This window comes from Rhinoraja longicauda, chromosome 16 (genome assembly GCF_053455715.1).
Source record: "Rhinoraja longicauda isolate Sanriku21f chromosome 16, sRhiLon1.1, whole genome shotgun sequence".
Lineage (NCBI taxonomy): Eukaryota > Metazoa > Chordata > Chondrichthyes > Rajiformes > Arhynchobatidae > Rhinoraja > Rhinoraja longicauda.
In genome coordinates, this window is record NC_135968.1 from 33,858,432 (window position 1) to 33,879,912 (window position 21,481).

The window sequence follows — 21,481 nt, forward strand, 5'->3', positions numbered from 1 at the left end:
CCGCTCACCTTAAAACACAAGTCCTCTTGTTTTAGATTCCCCATACCCTAGGTAAAAAACTGTAAATTCACCTTATTGTTCATAGTAATAGCTCCATGTATTTCAAATAAGTTTCTCTGCATAACATATGCATCACCAAGAAATTAGTCAGGGAGCAGTCCGAATCAAACTTAAGCAGATTATAGAAACATAGAAAATAGGTGCAGGAGTTGACCATTCGGCCCTTCGAGCCAGCACCGCCATTCAATATGATCATGGCTGATCAATAATTGGTTAATACTTCTTTGGCTGTTATCTAAGACTATCTATGGATGAGTGGGCAGGTGTGTCAGTTCTCTCCTTCAACCCATTTGATCAGAACAAAGGCAGAAGCTTTCCAGTACTTACAATCATTTCCCATTTTCCTTGTACGTTGCAATAATGATCTCTGCTCAAATTATTACATGGCCCAATAGCTTAATCTAAATCCATTGCCAAGTTCTGGTTTTCTAATATGTGATCCTTGGGGAATTGAAGAAATAGAAATAGAAGTGGATTAAACCATGCTTGCAATTCCGTGCGCTCCACCATTTTAAATGACTGATCTTCCTGCATTTTCCTGCACTAAATTTGTAACATGTTATTTCTTAATATCCAAATATCTACTGACTTCTTTCTTGGATCTACTCAATGACCAAGCTTTTGCAGCATACATGGGTAGAGTTCCAAAGGTACAGTACCCTTTCCGTGAAAAGACTTCATCTCAGTCCTGAATGGCCAACCTTTTATGTTGAGTTTGTGAGCTCTAGTTTAGATTCACTCTCATATCCCAAGCTTCATAAGAATGTTGTTGGTTTCGAATGGGATCTTTTTCTTCAAACCACAAGAGCTTAGAGACTTGGCCTGATTATTCTCTCCTCATTTGACAAACCGGTCATTCCATAAATCTACCTGGTGAACCTTTATGGCACTCCCTCTAACACAAAACAAGGCAGACAGAAGAAAAATGTTCAAATAAGAAAAAAGGAAATCAGAAAAATATAGAAAAGAAAGAAAACATACAAATTTTCCCCTTAATATAAAAAAAAGTATTTGTGCGTATTATTTAATACAGCCTGTATTTTTATTTCGAACAATTTCCATTTCAAGATTTCTTCCAACATGCAAACAATTTCAAAGTTTAGAAGAAACTGCAAAAATCATGTTCTTAAAAGACTTACTAAACGAAAGGGAGAGTTTTATTGGACCTTTCCATCTACTAATTTCTCAAATATTGAATTAAATCGTGACAATTGAATCTAATGTATAGTATTTCATGCCACTTAAGTGGGTTAGAATGCCACTCAATAATCAAAAATTGCTAAAAAATAAAACTACTATTTCCATCCAATCTTTTCATTTTATAAGTTACTACTTTCAAAATACATTTCTGGCCTCCCAAATGCAAAATCAATGTTGTGCACTAATCCAGCAATTTTATTAAAAAATAGTCATGTTTGCCAAGTACACTGAACATTATGCCCAAGTCCATCTTTTCCGAGATATATTTACATGCCAATTTTTTAATTTTAAGTGGGCAAACATCACAAACAATAACATAATAAGTTAGCTAATATCCTTAAGTTGCAGAATAAAAATGAATAACTTTTACATTTTCTATAACCCTTCTGATATGCAATATCCATTGATGTAAGCTTCTGCGGGTCTTTTAACATACACCAGACAGGATTTCAAAGATGGCACAAGACGAGACAAAACCTTCTTTGAATGAGTGACAGAACTGTAATCTTCATGTTCAATACTGACACCCTCTCCAGGATTAACATGAAGTCACAGATTTATGTATTTATAGTGTTACACCACAAGAGGCCATTAGTGTGCTCTGCAACGGCCATTGGGGGCTAAGAAAAGATAACACTGTTTATTGACATAAAATATGACACAAATCATTTTAGTGTTTTGTTTCTGTTACAACTTCAGACTTTGTAGAAAGGTGACATCAGCAGGAAAATAATCATTTTCACATGTTCACTGTGCACCACGTATAAATGTAAATCTCCGGGGACTAATTGTGATCAGGTTGAGTACTTTCAGTTCTGGGAAGACACCAGAAGATGGATGTGACCTGCTGCCAGCCAAACCTATTCTTTCCGTTTAAAAACCAACATTGTAACGCTATTTCCAGTTGTCCCTCCAAAATGGAATTTAGATGTTGGCAGTTCATCCAGCAACTCAAACCCTGCAACAAAACAAATAAATAGAGCACTTTACTGTCACGACACATGGCTGCTATAGTACAGATGATTACTCTCCCATGAAAGTCACAGCAGCTCTCCAATACATCTCCACTACACACAGAGTCACAGTGGCCAAGCCGATAGCACTGCTGCCACACTGCTTCTGAGAACAGGCATAAGCTTGATGGGCTGAAAGGCCTCTGCTTATGTTATAAGGAAAAATGAATCATATTGAGGAGACTTTGAAATGGTCTGGACTAAGCCAAACACAAGATATAGATGTTCAACAGGAATGCGTAAGAATGCAAGAGGCTGCAGAAAGTGGTGGACTCAACTTGATCAATCACAAGCACAGCCCAACATCCCACCAGAGAAAGCATTCACCTGAGGTGCCGCCTCAAGAAGGTGGCATCTATCATCAAGGCACCACATCATCTGGGTAAGTCCCACTTCTACTGTCAGACAGAAAGTACAGAATCCTGAAGTTGCACATCACCAGGTTCAGGAATAGCTACTTTCCTAGAACTACCAAATTATTGAACTGGCCTACACAACCCTAATCCTACCAGGGCAACGGAACACTACGGGCCTGGCACTACCATGGATTTGGCATGGACTTGGTGGGCCGAAGAGCCTGTTTCCATGTTGTATCACTAAACTAAACTACACAAACACATACTTGATTGTTACTATATCATTGTTGCTCTACAATGTATTTGTATACATTGTGGAGCAACAATGATATAGTAACAATCAAGTATTTGTATACATTGTGCATGCAAGCAAAGAATCTCACTGTGCCGAGTCACATATGACAATAAAGTTTTCCTATTCCTATCAATCACTCCAAACTTACAGTCATGCAGTGTGGAAGCAGGTCCTTCAGCCTAAATTGCCCACGCTGACCAACTTGTCCCATCTACACTAGTCCTACATACCTGCGTTTGGTCCATATCCCTCCAAACCTTTCCTATCCATGTACCTGTCCAAATGTTTCTGAAACGTACCGGCTTCAACTACCTACTCGGCAGCCCATTCCATATACCTACCACCCGTTGTGTAAAAAGGTTGCCCCTCGGGTTCCTGTTAAATCTCCCCCCCCCCCCCCCATCCCCTCATTTTAAACCGTCCTCTGGTTCTTGATTCCCCTACTCTGGGTGAAAGATTCTGTGCATTTACCCTGTCTAATCCTCTCATTACCTCACACACTTCTATAAGATCACCCCTCATTCTCCTAGTTTTCCACAATGATGCAGTGGACATTGTGCAGATGATATGCACTGTGGACTGCAGTTACTCACCTACATTACTACAATAACACCTCCCAGATCTGTGGCCTCTACCAGCAGGAAAAACAATGGCAGTAGTGCATGGAACCAAGCAGGTTCCTCTCCAGATCCCACCCCATCCTAAAATGGATGTATATCACAGATCCTGGATCCAAATCCAGGAATTCCCTTCACAGCAGCCCTGTAGATCGACCTTCATTGGAAGTACTGAAATGGTTCAAGGAAACTGTTCACCAGATTAGGGATGGATAATAACTCCTAGACTTGCCAGCAGTACCTGATCCCAAAACTGACTTTAAAAAATAAAAAGATTTTTCGTCTTTTGTCCCAAAATCTTGTCAAACTTTGTTTGATTATGCTCCTGTGATGCACCTCACTTTGTTTTAGAAATAATTGCTGTTGTTGAAAATGGGGCACAGCAAAATGATAAAATGTCAGACGGATAAAATGTACTTCTGCAGCCAAAGTTCCTGCTGTACTACATTTCCAGACGCACTTTGGAAACGTTAAAACTAGTAATTTGAAACAACAATATAAACAAAGATATAATTTACCTTCAATGAAGTGATTGAGAAGTTCTTGTTTAGTCCAGTTACAAGATGTTATAATGAACAGTCCTCCATTCTTCAGAACACTAAGCAAAGACTGGCAATAACTTCTTAGATTCTCAACTGGATGGTCAAAATCGAGACTTATGGCATCAAAAGTTCCTTTGTCGATGCAAATTTCATAATGGGAAAGACAAGGGAATGGATGCAAAAAGTCTGCCACCTATAGATACGGTCAAACAAAGTTAAGAATCTATTCTCAGATGCTCTACTACAACAGTTTATTGACACAAATCATAGAAATAGAAAATCGGTGTAGGGAGAAGACATTTGGCCCTTCGAGCCATTCAATATGATCATGGCTGATCATGCAAAATGTTCTAGCTGTTTCCCTGTATACCTTGATTCCGTTACCCTAAGAGCTATATCTAACTCTCTCTTGAAAACATCCAGTGAATTAGCCTCCACTGCCTTCTGTGGCAGAGAATTCCACAGATGCACACTCTCTGGGTGAAAAAGTTTTTCATCATCTCAATCCTAAATGGCCTACCCCTTATTCTTAAACTGTGACCCCTGGTTCTGGACACCCCCAACATCGGGATTTTTTTTCCTGCATCTAGCCTGTCCAATCCTTTATATGTTTCTATAAGATCCCCTCTCATCCTTCTAAATTCCAGTGAATACAAGTCCAGCCGACCCATTCTTTCATCATATGTCAGTCCTGCCATCCCGGGAATTAACCTAGTGAAACTACACTGCACTCCCTCAATAGCAAGAATGTCCTTTCTCGAATTAGGAGACTGCACACAATACTCCAGGTGTGGTCTCACCAGGGCCCTGTACAACTGCAGTAGAACCTCCTTGCTCCTATACTCAAATCCTCTCGCTATGAAGGCCAACATGCCATTAGCCTTTTTCACTGCCTGCGGTACCCGCATGCTTACTTTCAGTGACTGATGTACAAGGACACCCAGGTCTCGTTGCACCTCCCATTTTTCTAATCTGACACCATTCAGATAATAATCTGCCTTTCTATTCTTGCCATCAAAGTGGATAACCTCACATTTGTCCACATTATACTGCATCTGCCATGCATCTGCCCGCTCACCCAACCTATCCAAGTCACCCTGCAGCCCCATAGCATCCTCCTCGCAGCTCACACTGCCACCCAGCTTTGTGTCATCCGCAAACTCGGAGATCTTACATTTAATTCCCTCATCTAAATCGTTAATATATATTGTAAATAACTGGGGTCCCAGCACTGAGCCTTGCGGCACCCCACTAGTCACTGCCTACCATTCTGAAAAGGACCCGTTAATTCCTACTCTTTGCTTCTTGTCTGCCAACCAGTTCTCTATCCATGTCAATACCCTATCCCCAATTCCATGTGCTCTAATTTTGCACACAAATCTCTTGTGTGGGACCTTGTCAAAATCTTTTTGAAAGTCCAGATACACCACATCCGCTGGCTCTCCCTTATCCATTCTACTTGTTACATCCTCAAAAAATTCCAGAAGATTAGTTAAACATGATTTCCCCTTCATAAATCCATGCTGACTTTGACCGATCCTGTCAGTGCTTTCCAAATGCCCTGCTATTACATCTTTAATAATCAACTCAAGCATCTTCCCCACTACTGATGTAAGGCTAACTGGCCGATAATTCCCCATTTTCTCTCTCCCTCCTTTCTTAAAAAGAGGGGTTCCATTGATTTACAATCAATGCCATAGGTGGGAAGGGGGAAGAGCTTCTTATTCATGTGTGACTGTAATCACACATCTCTAGAAATAATCACTCAGTTACAAACTACAATATCATTTATGTGGCAGGATTCAATTGATTGGCATATCTACGGTAAATGGTACAGCTTGTTACGTGTCATTCTTAGATTTTTTAGCATATGTTTAACCAAGCAATAGAAGCCACATTTCACCACAAGGACTAAATGGTTTGATTTCACTGTGGAATAAAGATAAAATCTTGTTACCTCAAATTAGCAAAAGAATAATAATTATTTAGTGCACACACATCAGTTTAACCGCTGCCACATTCACCTGAAGTATGAATAAACAATCGATTTTCAGTATCTCAGATGTCCATATAATTTGCTAAACTTAATTGCTAAGGATGATCGATGCAGCATTAATGTCAGGACATTTAAAAGGGGCTCACGTTGTCGACCTCCCCGTGGTGAGCCCTGTCAACTGACCTCAGTCAGGCGAACGACAACAAACAGAGACAGCAGAAGCAGAAGCAGCTTCATAACTTCTGCTGCCTCAAACGCAAGAAGAAGAAGGACATTTAAAACAATTATTTGTGTCGGAGCTGTAACATTTTGCCAGAAATCACCCCAAAGTTCATGTACGATCATGGAATTGTACAGATAAAAATAGCCCAGACCTCAGAGCACAACTCCTTCAATTATCATGCTGCTAGTCATTAGTTTGAGCAATTACTCTTTGTAACTTTATTGTCAATTACATGCACAGACTTACATTAGTTGTATTAAAAATGCTAAACATCATAACTAATCAGATTGACAAATTCTCTTAAAATTAGAGTGTGCAAGTCAACTCTCGGTCCCTTTGAATATATGATAGAAAAATGATAACATTTTGACAGACTTCTCCACAAATATGTGAGGAACTCGAAATCTAAGTGTGATCTAAATACAAGTCAGCATTGTATCTGATACCTTAATCGATGGGTTGAAAGGCCAAACTGCAAAGCGGTTTCAAGGAGTCTGCAAAAGGACACTGATATCTTAAATATGCAGAGAAAATTGGCAGATATAATGTGGAAAAACATGAGTCGATCTACTTCTGTAAGAAAAATAATCGGACCATAGTTTACAATGCAAGGAGACTACAGAATGAATCTGGATGTCACACAGCAAACAGAATGTTAGCTTGACCATGTAGCTGGGGAGGTAAGTGGAATGTTAACTTTTATTGCAAGGGGCATTGAGTACAAAAGTAGGGAAGTATGCGTACAACTAAACAGGATGTTTTTAAGAACAATGAACAGCAAATAGATTTAATCTCCTTATGTAAAGGAGAAGGAAACCATTCAGATAGGGTGTGCCGGGTTATTTCTTAGAATAGAGTGGATATCATATGATGAACTAAATGGAGTATTTAGACTGGGGACACCAGGTTATCACAAAACTAGCAAACGAGGAGACTCCAGCATTAAAACCACAACCACAGCAGATGTCACTGCCTTCATTGGGTTAGAAGGGGAAGGGATTTTCATTTTCAATTCCGAGTGAGATTTTTATTTTTAATTCACAAGGGTGCCTAATAGTAAGTTCGAGGTACTCTGGAATAACATTGATGCGTGGAAAGCATGCTAATCCGTGCATCGACAAGCTATGCCAGAGGCAACAAGTTTGTAAAAGTCTTTGCTCATATACTCCTCTTGTCTTGCAAAGTTCTACAAGCATCCAATGCTCGTCTGCTCAACGATGGAGAATAAATAGCTGCATCATTCTAGACCGTAGCCACCAAGTATCAGGATACAGTGAATAAAATTAGCAGCAACCTGGTGTTTGCATTCAGATCTCATGAAAGCAAGGAAGTAAACAATTTGAGGGGGTAGGGAAAATATTGATAAAAGAAAACATTGGCAGTGGTTCAACTTATCCATTATGATGCAGATAGACACAAAATGCTGGAGTAACAGGCAGCATTATGATAATATACATTATGATATTTTAAATAGAGTTTTTATGTTAAAAAAATCAAAAATCAATACCTGTAATTTCAAAGACAATAACCCTTCCTTGTCAACCACAGCTTTAGCAAGCTCCAAAGCAATCTTTGAATTATCAATTCCAGATAGGTTGGTAAATCCAGCTTTTGCCTTAAGAAAAAAAAAAGTATGATATTCAGTTAAGAATATATTTAAAACATGAAAAATTATTGCTTTGGACTATTTTTTAATCATGAAATCAGTTGGAGAGACTCACATTATTAGAATTTTTTTATTTGAGGATTTTCACATTTGGCACAGTCTCAATTTTTGATAATCATGGAAATCTTAAGTTTATCATTGCTGCAAACTAATTCATACTGTTCAGCAATGCAGTTTACCGTATCGGCTGTTCCAGGTGTCAACTTCTCTACATCAGCGAGATCGAGCGTAGGCTTGGCGATCGTTTCGGTGAACACCTCCGCTCAGTCCGTCTTAACCAACCTGATTTTCCGGTGGCTCAGCACTTTAAGTCCCCCTCCCATTCCCTTTCTGTCCTGGGCCTCCTCCTTTGCCAGAGTAAGGCCCAGCGCAAATTGGAGGAACAGCATCTCATACTTCACTTGTGTAGTTTACACCCCAGCGGTATCAACATGGACTTCTCTAACTTCAGATAGTCCTTGCTTTCCCTCTCTATCCCCTCCCCTTCCCAGTTCTCCCACCAGTCTTCCTGTCTCCTACTACAATCTATCTTTGTCCCGCTCCATCCCCTGACATCATTCTGAAGAAGGGTCTCGACCCGAAACGTTACCCATTCCTTCTCTCCAGAGATGCTGCCTGACCCGCTGAGTTACTCCAGCAGTTTGTGTCTACCTTCCAGCTCAGCTGTCTCACTTCATAACTGAAACACTCCATTTATGCAGCAACCTGCTGAATCTCATCTCCATTTTTTTCATCACAACCATCATCAAAATGTGGTGACCAGAACTGTTTGTAATACTCCAGGTGCAGCCTGACATTTTATAATGTTGTAACATGACAGTAAATCCTCATCATAATGGACCATTGGGGAGGGTGGGGGTATGGTGTCCGCTATTGACCATTGTCCGCTATAACCGAGTAAGTGGGAGATTATGACCTTGTTTAACCCAAGGCCAGGTGGGAAGAGGTGCGGTGCCTGGGGAGTGTTAAAACAGGGGGAATTCACAGGCCGGGGTGCCACAGAGCCCCTGGGCCCACACACGGGGCACCAGGGACAGGCCCGGTACTTACGGCACCTTCCTGCTGCTCGCTCTCTCCGCCCCCGCAACTGGAAGCACGCCATGGGGCGCCAGCTTAACGGGTAGCCTGGCAGAAGCAGGGTGCGGTGCAATGGGAGCCTCACTCCCGTTACCAAGCGGCCAAGCACGCGTTGCCAGGGCGATGCAGATGCAGGCATGCACTGCTTCTGCACCCAGCACCGTGGGATCGTTACATTATTGCAGCCTCTGCAAACCCATGCACAATGCAATGCTCTTCAAGAGTATTTCACTACATGCTCTCTCTCCACCGCCGCCTTCCTGTTGCCCAACGCTGCACTGCACGTCGCACGCCAACCTCTAACACAAACACTACACTATAACTGTGATCCATTTTAAAGAGATCCGTAAAATGTGGGTAGACCGCTCCTATATACCATTAATCGGCTAATGAAGACAAGTATCCCATATGCCTTAATCACCAACTTATTTACCTGTGCTGCCACCGTCAGATTTCTGGACGTACCCGGAGGTCCCTTTGTTCCTCAATATTTCCTAAAACCTTAATATTCTTTATATGTTTCCAACCATTAGTTCTCCCAAAGTGCACCATGCCCATATCAGGATTGAATTCCATCTGCCATTGCTCTGCTCATCTTACCAACTGATCAATATCAACCTGTAACCTGTAACTCTGTATCCTCTGAGTTTTTTTTAACTAATAGACAATAGACAATAGGTAGTGTAAGAAAATAACTGCAGATGCTGGTACAAATCGAAGGTGTTTACTCACAAATTGCTAGAGTAACTCAGCAGTTCAGGCAGCATCTCAAAAGACAATAGGTGCAGGAGTAGGCCATTCGGCCCTTTGAGCCAGCACCACCATTCAATGTGATCATGGCTGATCATTCTCAATCAGTACCCCGTTCCTGCCTTCTCCCCATACCCCCTGACTCCGCTATCCTTAAGAGCTCTATCTAGCTCTCTTGAATGCATTCAGAGAATTGGCCTCCACTGCCTTCTGAGGCAGTGAATTCCACAGATTTACAACTCTCTGACTGAAAAAGTTTTTCCTCATCTCCGTTCTAAATGGCCTACCCCTTATTCTTAAACTGTGGCCCCTGGTTCTGGACCCCCCCAACATTGGGAACACGTTTCCTGCCTCTAATGTGTCCAACCCCTTAATAATCATATGTTTTGATAAGATCCCCTCTCATCCTTCTAAATTCCAGTGTGACAGTATCACAGACCTTCCAAAAGTCCAAATGCCCCCAGTCCATAGTAGCCTTATACCTATTCAGCTAGTTACAAAAATTAATATTTGTCAAATATGCTTTTTTTTTCATTAATCCATATTGATTTTGTCCAATTCTATTACTATTTCCATTGACAATGGACCCCTGCATTTTCCCTCTTACTGGCCAAACTTGTTTGTAGGTCCCCATTTCCTATCTCCATTCTATCTTAAGTAATAGTCTTAGATCTGTGCCTTTTAATCTGTAGGAATTATTCAAGACTTGATGGGATTTTATCTTCATTACCAGTTTTTCCAAAAACATAGATCATCACCTCTTGGGATATAGTGGCTTTCAGTTCTCCCGATTTCTTTGTTCCTTTTTATTAATGCTAATTTCATTCAGCCACATTATGGATCTCATGGTGTGTATTCCCAGGTTTGTTTTAATGTCTTCTTCCATAAAACAGGGGCACGTAATATGTGCTTAAATTCTCTATTATTTCCTTTATTCCCTAAAAATATAACTTTTTCTGCTTCATTCACATTCACTTGTGTTTCACCTTTTCCCTTTTACACGCCTATTTGAAGTTCTTTCAGTCTGTATTTTATATTCCTCATTCGACTACCGCGTTTACTACTTTCCCTTTCCTTATGAGCATCTTGGGCATCTTTTGGTGAATTCTTCAATGTTCATGATCCTCAGTATTAATCCACTTTCTGCCAATATTATAGGCCCTTCCTTAAAATCTACTGTTGACGTTAACTTCTCGTTGCCATGGTTGAATCACTTTTCCTATTGTTTTTACCTTAAAAGGACATTGCTGCAAATGGTGTCATCTATATACTAAAACTCTCGTTTGTTTGATTGTTCCTGAACTACAGCCAAAACGGTACACGATAGCGAGACAATTTTAGGCCCACCTTACTCACATTTGGTGCTAATGGTAGAAGTTTCATTGAAATCAGTGTTATATTTTAAAATGTATTTACATTTTAAAGTTTAAATCTATCTCCAAGGGAGGGAGAGAGGGGAGGAGGGAGGATAAGGGGGTTGAGGGGATGGAGTGGGGGTGATGGGGAAGGGGGAAGGGGAGTGGGGGGGGGGGGAGAGGGTGCTGCACCAATGCAAGAGAGGTTTGGGCCCAACAGGTCCACTTGGTCTAGTAATTCTTTAAATGTTAGCTATTGCTTGCTTGGTGTCATACATTTAATATGACTTTTCAATCTATTGTTGCCAGTTTATGCCTCATGCCTTTGAAGTTTTTTTTTTTTTTACTAGATACCGATTGAAATAAATCACTTTAACTGTCACGTAAGGTTCTATCACATTCTGAGAACTCTTCCCTACAGTCTTCTTTAACCATAAGATTATTTAGTAACCATATCTTATTGGATAATAATAGATCTAAAATACCCAATTCCTTAATTGGTTCCTCATACTAATTTCACAAACCAACTTCTTTAATGCATATACAGCATGCTTATTGATCCTCCAGAGCTTCTGGGAACATTCTAAACTTGCTATAATTTTTTAATATACCTAGTCCAGGTGCATCTAACAATACTTTCAACCTGTTTGAACTATTAACAGCTAAGAATAAATATATTGCCCCTGTATGTGATCGCATACATGTAGAAATGAGCCCTCAATAGGACTAGATAGACATAAAATGCTGGTAACCCAGTGGGACAGCAGAAGGGTCTGAACCAGAAACGTCACCCATTCCTTCTCTCCAGAGATGTTGCCGCTGAGTTACTCCAGCATTTTGTGTCTATCTTCGCATAAAAAATTAGCACCTGCAGTTCCTTCCGACACACAAATTGGACTATCAGATTGCAAATCAGTAACTGAAAACGGACTTGAAAAATGGTATTCAAAATATTGCACACAATTTGCATCCTGATGGAATTCATTACCTACAGAGGTGTTTCAAAGCACTTTACAGAGAAGTGGTTAATAGCTAAACTGCAAGCAATGGGTGGGGTGAAAGAGGGACAGGGAAATGGTTAGAGTACCAGCTTAATAAAGCAGAAAATGAAAATGGATGTTCAAGTGGGTAGGGGCAGGACAGTCAAAGGAATGACAATTGTCAGCACAACAATGAACACAAGATAAATCAATATTAAATGATCAAAACATGAGGACAAGATAATCTAAATATTTAGAGCTCAAAATGACAAGAATAACAGACTTGCAGCTGATTGTGGTAAAAGCTAATTCATCTTTTGATAAATTATACTGACTATAAAAACAAAGGCCATACAAAAGTGAGAACTTGACTGAGGTAAATTAGATTTCACTTGCATGTATTTACATACTGATATATACTTACTAGCTCAACTAAAAGTACTCCATTTCCTGTCCCAATATCCAGCAGGGCAGCATCCTTTGGAATATTGTGCGTTTTCAACCATCTTAGGATGCGACCCATACTTTCTTCACCAAACCTATAGGATAATGGAGAAACAAGGAACTGCAGATGCTGGTTTACAAATAAAGACACAAAGTGCTGGGGTGACTCAGCAGGTCAGACAGCATTTCCGGACAACATGAACAGGTGACATGACAGATTGGGACCCTTCTTCAGATTGATTGTGCTGGGGAAGGGGGGGGGGCAAAGAAAGAGGGAAGAAAGGAGAGGCTGGGCAAAGCCTGTGGAGTGATAGGTGGACACAGGTGGGGGAGGGGGAGTTGGTAGGCAGATGGTTAGACAAGGCCAAAGATGAAAAGTCAAAAAGGTGTAAAACAAAGGCAGAAGTGCGAATTGTGAAGCCAGAGGAAGGAATATAGGTGGAAGGGGAGAAATGGGAGTGCATCCAGATGGGGGATAAAGGGTGGGGAGTGGGGGGGAAATGAAGGCCATGACCTTTGCCGATTGATTAATACATGCAGAGCTAAAAAATTATCATGGATCATATTAGGAAACAAATTTATCAAACAAGTGGATTCATGCCAGCAGGAAACCAATTAAAGTTCTTAAATAATAAATACAACAATAAACTTATTAAATAACATTTATTGCAAACCAACCTTGAAGATGTTCATTTTATTAAATCTAAAAGGCACTAAATATTCACGGGCATTTCAGGAGGAAGTCACACCCTAAGACTTCAGGCTGTAATAAGTAAAATGGACAAAGGAGAGCCAGTGGATGTAGTGTACCTGGACTTTCAGAAAGCCTTTGATAAGGTCCCACACAAGAGATTAGTGGGCAAAATCAGAGCACATGGTATTGGGGGTAGAGTATTGACATGGATAGAAAATTGGTTGGCAGACAGGACGCAAAGAGTAGGAATTAACAGGTCACTTTCAGAATGACAGGCAGTGACTAATGGGGTGTTGCAAGGCTCGGAGCTGGGACTGCTGCGATTTACAATATCTACTAATGATTTGGATGAAGAAATTAAAAGTAACATTAGCAAATTTGCAGGTGACACAAAGCTGGGTGGCAGTGTGAACTGTGAAGAGGATGCTATGTGGATGCAGAATGACTTGGACAGGTTGGGTGAGTGGGCAGATGCCTGGCAGATGTAGTATAATGTGGATAGATGTGAGGTTATCCACTTTGGAGGCAAGAACAGGAAGGCAGATTATTATCTGAATGGTGTTAGGTTAGGAAAAGGGGAAGTACAACAAGACCTGGGTGTCTAGTACATCAGTCACTGAAAGTAAGCATACTGGTACAGCAGGCAGTGAAAAAAGCTAATGGCATGTTGGCCTTCATAGCAAGAGGATTTGAGTATAGGAGCAAGGAGGTTCTACTGCAATTGTACAGGGCCCTGGTGAGACCACACCTGGAGTAAGTTGTGTAGTTTTGGTCTCCTAATTTGACAAAGAACATTCTTGCTATTGAGGGAGTGCAGCGTAGGTTCACAAGGTTAATTCCCGGGATGGCAGGACTGTCATATGATGAAAGAATGGAGCAACTGGGCTTGTACACACTGGTTCTTATAGAAATATATACAATTATTAAGGGATTGGACACATTAGATGCAGGAAACATGGTCCCAATGTTGGGGGAGTCCAGAACCAGGGGCCACAGTTTAAGAATAAAGAGTAGGCCATCTAGAACTGAGATGAGGAAAATCTTTTTCACACAGAGTTGTGAATTTGTGGAATTCTCTGCCTCAGAAGGCAGTGGAGACCGATTCACTGGATGCATTTAAAAGATAGATAGTTAGATAGAGCTCTTAGGGCTAGTAGAATCAAGTGGTATGGGGAGAAGGCAGGAACGGGGTACCGATTGTGGATAATCAGTCATGATCACATTGAATGGCGGTGCTGGCTCGAAGGGCCAAATGGCCTACTCCTGCACCTATTGTCTATGTATCTATGATGCAAATTGTTGCAAATTGCCATCAGCACTTATGCTGGGCCCCATAGTCATTGAGGATAGGCTTGTTCGCAAAATGTCCTCTTCTCATTAAGCATTTAATTGTCTAACACCTTCAAGATTCGATATAGCAGGACAGTGATTTGATCTATTTGTTGTGGGGTCACTTAGCTCTGTTTATTGCATGCTGTTGTGGCCTTTTAGCATGCATGTAGTCCTGAACTGCAGTTGAGACTGCAAGGAACCTCACTTTCCACTATCACTGGTGCTCACTAGTGCTGCTCTTGGCTTGCTCCCTGCATGCCTATTGAACAGGGGTTGATCCTCTCCTTGATGGTCTTGGCAGACCAAAGGATATTCCAGGCCATGATGTTTGAGATTATGGTGGAGGATTGTCCATTGTACCTCACAAATGGCCAGTTATGAGCTACCCCTATGTTCAGATTATCCTATTTATCATGATGGTTGTGCCGCACAAGAGATGTGTATTCACCACAAACACATGACTTTACCCTATTAAACTTGTGAGGTGGTTACTCCCACCAGTCTCACACACTGGTGCAAGTACAACAGATAGATTGATCAAATAAAGCCAAGAAGTTTTATCCTTTTCATTGGTTCACTCATTATCAGCTTCACTCCCGATCCAATAGCTATCAATCAAATAATATATAACCAAAGCCTGTAGTCTCTTTTTTGCTCGGCTTTATTTTCACCCACATGTTTAGACCGTAATGTTGTATCCTTATTGTTTTGATGTGCTTATGCTTTATTCTTAATTGTTAACTGTATGTTTGTGTTGTCATTTGCGAGCGGAGCACCAAGGCACATTCCTTGTATATGCACATACTTGGCCAATAAACTTATACATTCATTCATTCAAGGCTCAGCCAATTTGCTCAGTGATGATGGTCATGGAGGATCCCCGCCCCAAATACATTCTGGGCCCTTTCTACGTCCAGTGAACCTTTCACTGATTCATCAGCTCAAGGAGGACTTTGAGTGGGGACCAGGACCAGGATCATGTTTGACCTGATGTCATCAGACTTTAAAGGGTCTGGATTGAATCCCAAGGACTTCCACTGTCACTCCTACCATGTGTACATTGCTGTACCTCATGGGTCTGCCCTATCAATCGATAGAACACACCCTGCAATTGTTAAAGGAAGAGGCATGGCTGGATTTTAATATATTTCATCCCATTTTGAAAAAAATGGTTTTATTTAAATTGAACAGCTAGCAGAGATGGTGGGCTGGGATAAAGTGAGACATGATGTTGTTGTATTCATTTGGATTCTTACCAGACATCACCCGCTTTTCCTGATTCACGAAAGTACTCAAGTTCCCTTTCATAAGCATGATCCCAACTGCAAATATAAAACAGAACAAAACTTCTCAACTTTAAAACTGAAATCAAATTTTCACATCAACATATCAATGTAATTTAATTGAAAGCTTTTATGTTTGAAAAAAAGTACTAGTGTAGCATCTTCTAAAAAATTATGTTATTGTGCAGTTTGGAAGAATCCATTTTGTTTCTAATAATATATTTGTTTATTGTTATTTACCAAATTAATGCTTGAGCACTGGATTTAAAAAATGCTGATATTCAGAATGTCACATTTCGAGGGACACTAATATACATAGATAAACTTGGCAGAATATGTATTTTCCATCAATGCTGAATTCCTTTAAAGCTGAAAAAACACTTGGTGAAGAACGTTACACATTAATTGGCTTACTTTTTTTCTCTTTAGACGGACACAAAATGTTGGAAAGGAGATCATTGTTTATTATCCCATAACAATAAAAATATTATCCCATGAGGAGAATCCATTCAATAATGATGCTATACGAGAAGCTATTACACAAAGTAAGAGTATATGCATTGGGGGTGATGTACAGGCATGGAGCTGGGCGGGTTGGTGTCAGAGTCATCTCCTGGGCCAGCAACTCCAGCACTAACACCCCAGTTGTTTCGAGATGGCGGAGCTGGCTTTTCACTCAAAGTTAACAAGGCCAGGTCTTCAATCCTTCTGCCACACCGCACAACACAACACTGCCCTGCAATAATAAAGGTTCATGGGAGGGGCGTGTTTTCCGATTAACTTCGCATGGCAGTCTTGGTGAGCTCTAAATCCCCAGACCTGGAATATCTTACAGTGACGTCTGGAACACATAGACAACAAGGACGGCTATATTAGACTCCTACCCCTCCGGCTTCAACACCATAATCTCAACCAAAATCATCTACAACACCTGGACCTAGGAGTCAGCACTCATCTCTGCCACTGGATCGTCAACTTTCTGATCCACAGACCACAATTAGTGAGGATAGGTGACACCATCTCCCCCACGGTAATTCTCAACACCGGTTCCCTGCAAGGATGCATTCTCAGTCCATGACTATACTCCCCATATCTTTGCGGCCAAATTTGGCTTTAACTCCTTCTGCCAGTTTGCAGATGACACCACTGCGATGGGCCAATACACGAACAATCGCAAGGCAGAGTACAGGAAGGAGATAGAGCACTGAGTAACATTGCGTCAGGACAACAACCTCTCTCTCAATGTCAGAAAGATGGAGCTAATTATCAACTTCAAGTGGCATGGTGGAGTACATTGAATTGAATTAATTGCCAATAAAGGGCGCTTACAAAGTTGCAAAGTGCCCCCACGCTAGGTTCCCCCTTTGTTCTCCCCCATCCCCCTCCTCACGGCGATTCCCCCACGCCTGGTCCTCCTTCGTTCCTTCCCTCGGCAGTGGCATCCACACTTCCACGTGTCCGTCCTCGTCTGTTGATCGCCACACCGACTTCTCCACTATTGCCACCGGGCCCTCTCCGGACGCCTCCGTGGCGCTGACCCAGACCCCAGCCGCGGGCTCTGCCAACCCAGGCACAGTTGGCCATGGGCTTTGTCGACTCGCGAGGCTCCACCTCCAACCCGCGAGAGTCCGGCCCATGGCATGGTGGAAATGCTCGAGAGCTTCAAGTTCTTGGCTTAAATATTTGAAACAAAATGCCTAGGACCAACCACACTGAAGCGACAGCCAAGAAGGCACAGCAACACCTCTACTTCCTTAGGACACTGAGCAAATTCGGTACGTCTCCAATGACTCGTACAAACATCCACAGATACACTATAGAAAGCAGAAGTGTCGGGTTGCATCACAAATTGATTTGGGAACAACTCTGCCAAAGATCACATGAAATTGCAGAGAGTTGTAGATGTAGCCCAGTCCATCACACAAACCAGACACTCCACGAATGACTCCATCTACATTCAGGCTACCTCAGAAAAACAGCCAACAGAATCAAAACCTCTCCTGCCCCAGTCATTCCTTTTAGTCCTTGGTCTTATTGAGAAGAAGATACAGAAGCTCAAAAGTACACACCACCAGACACAGGAACAGCTTTTTTCTTCTATGTTACTGGGATTCTGAACGGTCCTTCCATAAGCTTGGGTACAGTCCAATTCACCTCTATCTCGTTGCGGACTTTGTCTCTGGATCTGGTGCGATACAACACTGAGAAGTATAATCTGCAGTCTGTATCATTCTCTTGGCTCTAACTATTGTACTTCAGATTTACAAATGGTATTATCTGATTTTGTGGGATTGTGGAAGAACTGAGCTCTTCTTCTAATGTGTCATGAACAAGGGCAGCCCTTCATCCTGTGGGAATCGAACTCTGCTCCAGTGACGTTTCCCTTTTCCGCTAGATTAAACATGTCTGGTTAACTAGTTTATTTTTGGTGATATGGACATTTTTTGATGGGGAAATTACAAACAATAATTAGCCTTGTAAACAAGTATACATGAGTCACCTTACATTATGCTATCAAAAATTAAGTAAAAATATGGCATGCTTTGAGTCTGTAGAACAGTCTCTTGCTTGACTGTTCTCCTTGTCTGACAGGTTATTGTGAATAAAGACGTTAACTGTCACTCGGGTCTCATGTAAATTATTTCGACAATTTGACTGGATAGCATACACATTTTTTAACTGTATATTGCCGCATGGCAATAACAAAACGAAACAAAAATGCTTAAAAGCAAAAACCTCTTTCCATGTCTCAAGAGCAGCTTCTTGGAAAGAGTAGGCATTGATAAAATTCACTACAACCTACATGCACCAGAACATCATTTGCACAGTTAGAGTTATTGAGCTACATAGCAAGGAAGCAGACCCTTCAGCCCAACTCGTCCATGCAAGCCCAAATTGCCTAACTGAGCTAATCCCACTTACCTGCACCTGGTCCTTTTCCCTCCAAACCTTTCCTATAAGGGAATGAGGAAACAGACATGTGTTGTTCAAAGTTTAGATAATTCCGAGCACTGAACTAAGATGCCATGGAAGAATTTAATTTATGGCTATACATGTAAAGTTCCTGTACATATCTGTTTTGTAAATAAAGGGGGATGTTATGGGAATAGCGCACCCGGTGGTGCAGTACCGGGGATATATTACCCATGAGGCTGAAGCGAGAGGGATCCTGAATTAAAATGGCTGAACTCAAGACTCGAGTGTAAAGCCTCTGTTAATTAGTTGTGTAGCTGTACTGTAGCAGGTTACAGAAAGGAGACACACTAACAAAACACTATACATGTTGGTCCTGTGTGTCTTTTAAGTGTTGTAATTGTACCATCTCTATCACTTCCTCTGGCTGTCGTTCCAGATACACACACCAACCTCTGTGTAAAAATGTTGCCTGTTCGATAACTTGTAATCTCTTTGCTCTCTCAATTTAAACTTTTGCTATCTCGTTTTAGATGCTTCTACCCTTGGCAACAGGCTGTGGCTCTTCACCTTTTACATGCCCCGCGTGATTTTATAAATCTCTAGAAGGCCACCCTCAGCCTCCTACTACGCGACAGGGAAAAGGGATCCAGTCTATCCAGCTTCTCCTAATAACTCAAACATTCCAGTCCCAGCAAAATCCTTGTAAATGCCCTCTGCACCTTTCCCAGCTGATTGCAATGCTTAGCCCTGAGGGGAGTGCTGGTGTTACTACCGAAGTTTAAACTGTGTATTTGACGTCGGCGGCTTGCCCCGCCACTTCAAAGCAGGCACGGATTCATCACAAATCATAAATCACGCGGGGCATGTAAAAGGTGAAGAGCCACAGCCTGTTGCCAAGGGTAGAAGCATCTAAAACGAGATAGCATCGGTTTAAATTGAGAGGGCAAAGAGATTACAAGTTATCGAACAGGCAACATTTTTACACAGAGGGTGGTGTGTGTATCTGGAACGACAGCCAGAGGAAGTGATCACAAATCAGTCAGGTCTTTTAAGACTTGGGTCTATCACTGGGTATTTTAAGACATAGGTCTTTTTTTAAATCACAAGCTCTCAAGCGAACCGTTAAATTGAAGCCCCGTTATTCATTAATTTCACTATTGCAAATTAACTTAAAAAAAATCTAGGAATAACACGTACTACTCTTTTGTTCCTAACTTGGAAGGTTCGAAGTCAATTTCCAACGAGGAGTGGTCTTTATCTGTGTTTTCCTCCTTCCTCACACAGCCACCATGCTCCATGGCTTGTTGACCCAGGAAGTGGAGCTGATCACTGCAATGAACTGTCCACAGTACACGACACTGCGTGTGACATGCAAGGGGGCTGCCATGTTTTTGACTGGCGAAAGTTGCTAATATTGAAGGCATCACAAAATGCTGGAGTAACTCAGCGGGCCAGGCAGCATCTCAGGAAGGAATGGGTGACGTTTCGGGCCGAGACCCTTCTTCAGACCCTAATACTGAAGATAGATAGACATGAATCAGTCAGGAAGAAGGGTCCCGACCCAGAACGATGCATGTCCATGTTCTCCTAAGATGCTGCCTGACCTGCTGAGCTCCCTTTGTCTTCTTTGGTAAACTGGCATCTGCAGTTCCTTGTTTCCACTATCGATCTCCCCACTCATGCAAAAAAATGATAATAAATTGGAGCAAGGGTTGAACATCCGCAACATCTCCACCCCTGCGCCTCCCTGGTCTGTCATTCAACAAAGACCTTCACTGATTTTCCACCCCAATATAATTGTTCTGCCTCATTCCCATACTCTTGATTCCATAATATCACCAATTGATTGGTCTGTGTTTTAAATGCAATAAATGGCCGAGTCGCCACACTACCCTATGGTTGAGAATTTAAAAGATTCAACATCCTCTAGAAAAATACTTATTTTATCATCTAAATACTAAATGGTCTACCACTAATTTTTGAGGCTGGACCACATATTTCTGGATTTCTTAGCTAGAGGAAACACCCCTTTTCTTCCCCAGTGAACCTTCCAAAGGATTTGTAGGAAGGAACTGCAGATGCTGGTTTAAACCAAAGTTGTACACCCCTTTTCTTCCCCAGTGAACCTTCCAAAGGATTTGTAGGAAGGAACTGCAGATGCTGGTTTAAACCAAAGTTGACACAAAACGGACACACAGCTTTTTGTGTCTGTCTTCTAAAGGATTTTATTTGTTTCAGTGATATTGCCTCTTATTCTTCTAAACTCTACAGAATTGAGCTCTAGCTGAATCAATCTCTCTTCATTTGACAGACCCAACATTCCATGAACCAATCTGCTGAACCTTTGCTGCATTTGCTCACTAGAAAAAAATTTTTTTGTTGGATAATAAGGCCTAAATTGCACTCAATAATCCACATACAATTTCATGAATGCCCAGTTTCATTAATGCCATTAAGGGTATCATTTACAGCCTAAATAAAACATTAAAAAATATAATGATTGCTTCTCAACCCAGCAGACAATCTGATAGATGAACAATATTTACAGCAAAAGTAAAGGAACATTTATTTTATTTATTTTGCTTTTGATTCATCAAATGAATGTTTTCAAATGTGGGGCAATAAGAGTTCCCCTGTTTTAATTAGAATTGTAATTGATACGATTGCGTCAAGCATTGTATT

General features: G+C 41.3%; 1 protein-coding gene across 1 annotated transcript; it reads right to left on the reverse strand.

The window, feature by feature from the left end:
- Positions 1-1,114: 1,114 nt before the first annotated feature.
- On the reverse strand, positions 1,115-20,119 carry eef1akmt2 (EEF1A lysine methyltransferase 2). The gene is made up of 6 exons (XM_078413596.1): positions 19,997-20,119; positions 15,857-15,922; positions 12,555-12,669; positions 7,810-7,917; positions 4,060-4,276; positions 1,115-2,218 (listed from the first exon to the last, which is right to left on the reverse strand). The coding sequence occupies exons 1-6, from the start codon at positions 20,095-20,097 to the stop codon at positions 2,121-2,123; spliced, it is 705 nt and encodes a 234-aa protein (XP_078269722.1). The 5' UTR covers positions 20,098-20,119; the 3' UTR covers positions 1,115-2,120.
- Between the last annotated feature and the right edge of the window lie 1,362 nt (positions 20,120-21,481).

Bases quoted from the DNA above. Each gene is read 5' to 3' on its own strand.
- eef1akmt2 (XM_078413596.1), bottom strand. From the start codon at position 20,097: ATGGAGCATGGTGGCTGTGTGAGGAAGGAGGAAAACACAGATAAAGAC. The intron at 12,670-15,856 runs GTAAGAATCCAA...ATTATCCTATAG, and splicing joins GGAAAAGCGGGTGATGTCTG to GTTTGGTGAAGAAAGTATGG. The intron at 2,219-4,059 runs GTAAATTATATC...GTTTTGTTGCAG, and splicing joins TCTCAATCACTTCATTGAAG to GGTTTGAGTTGCTGGATGAA.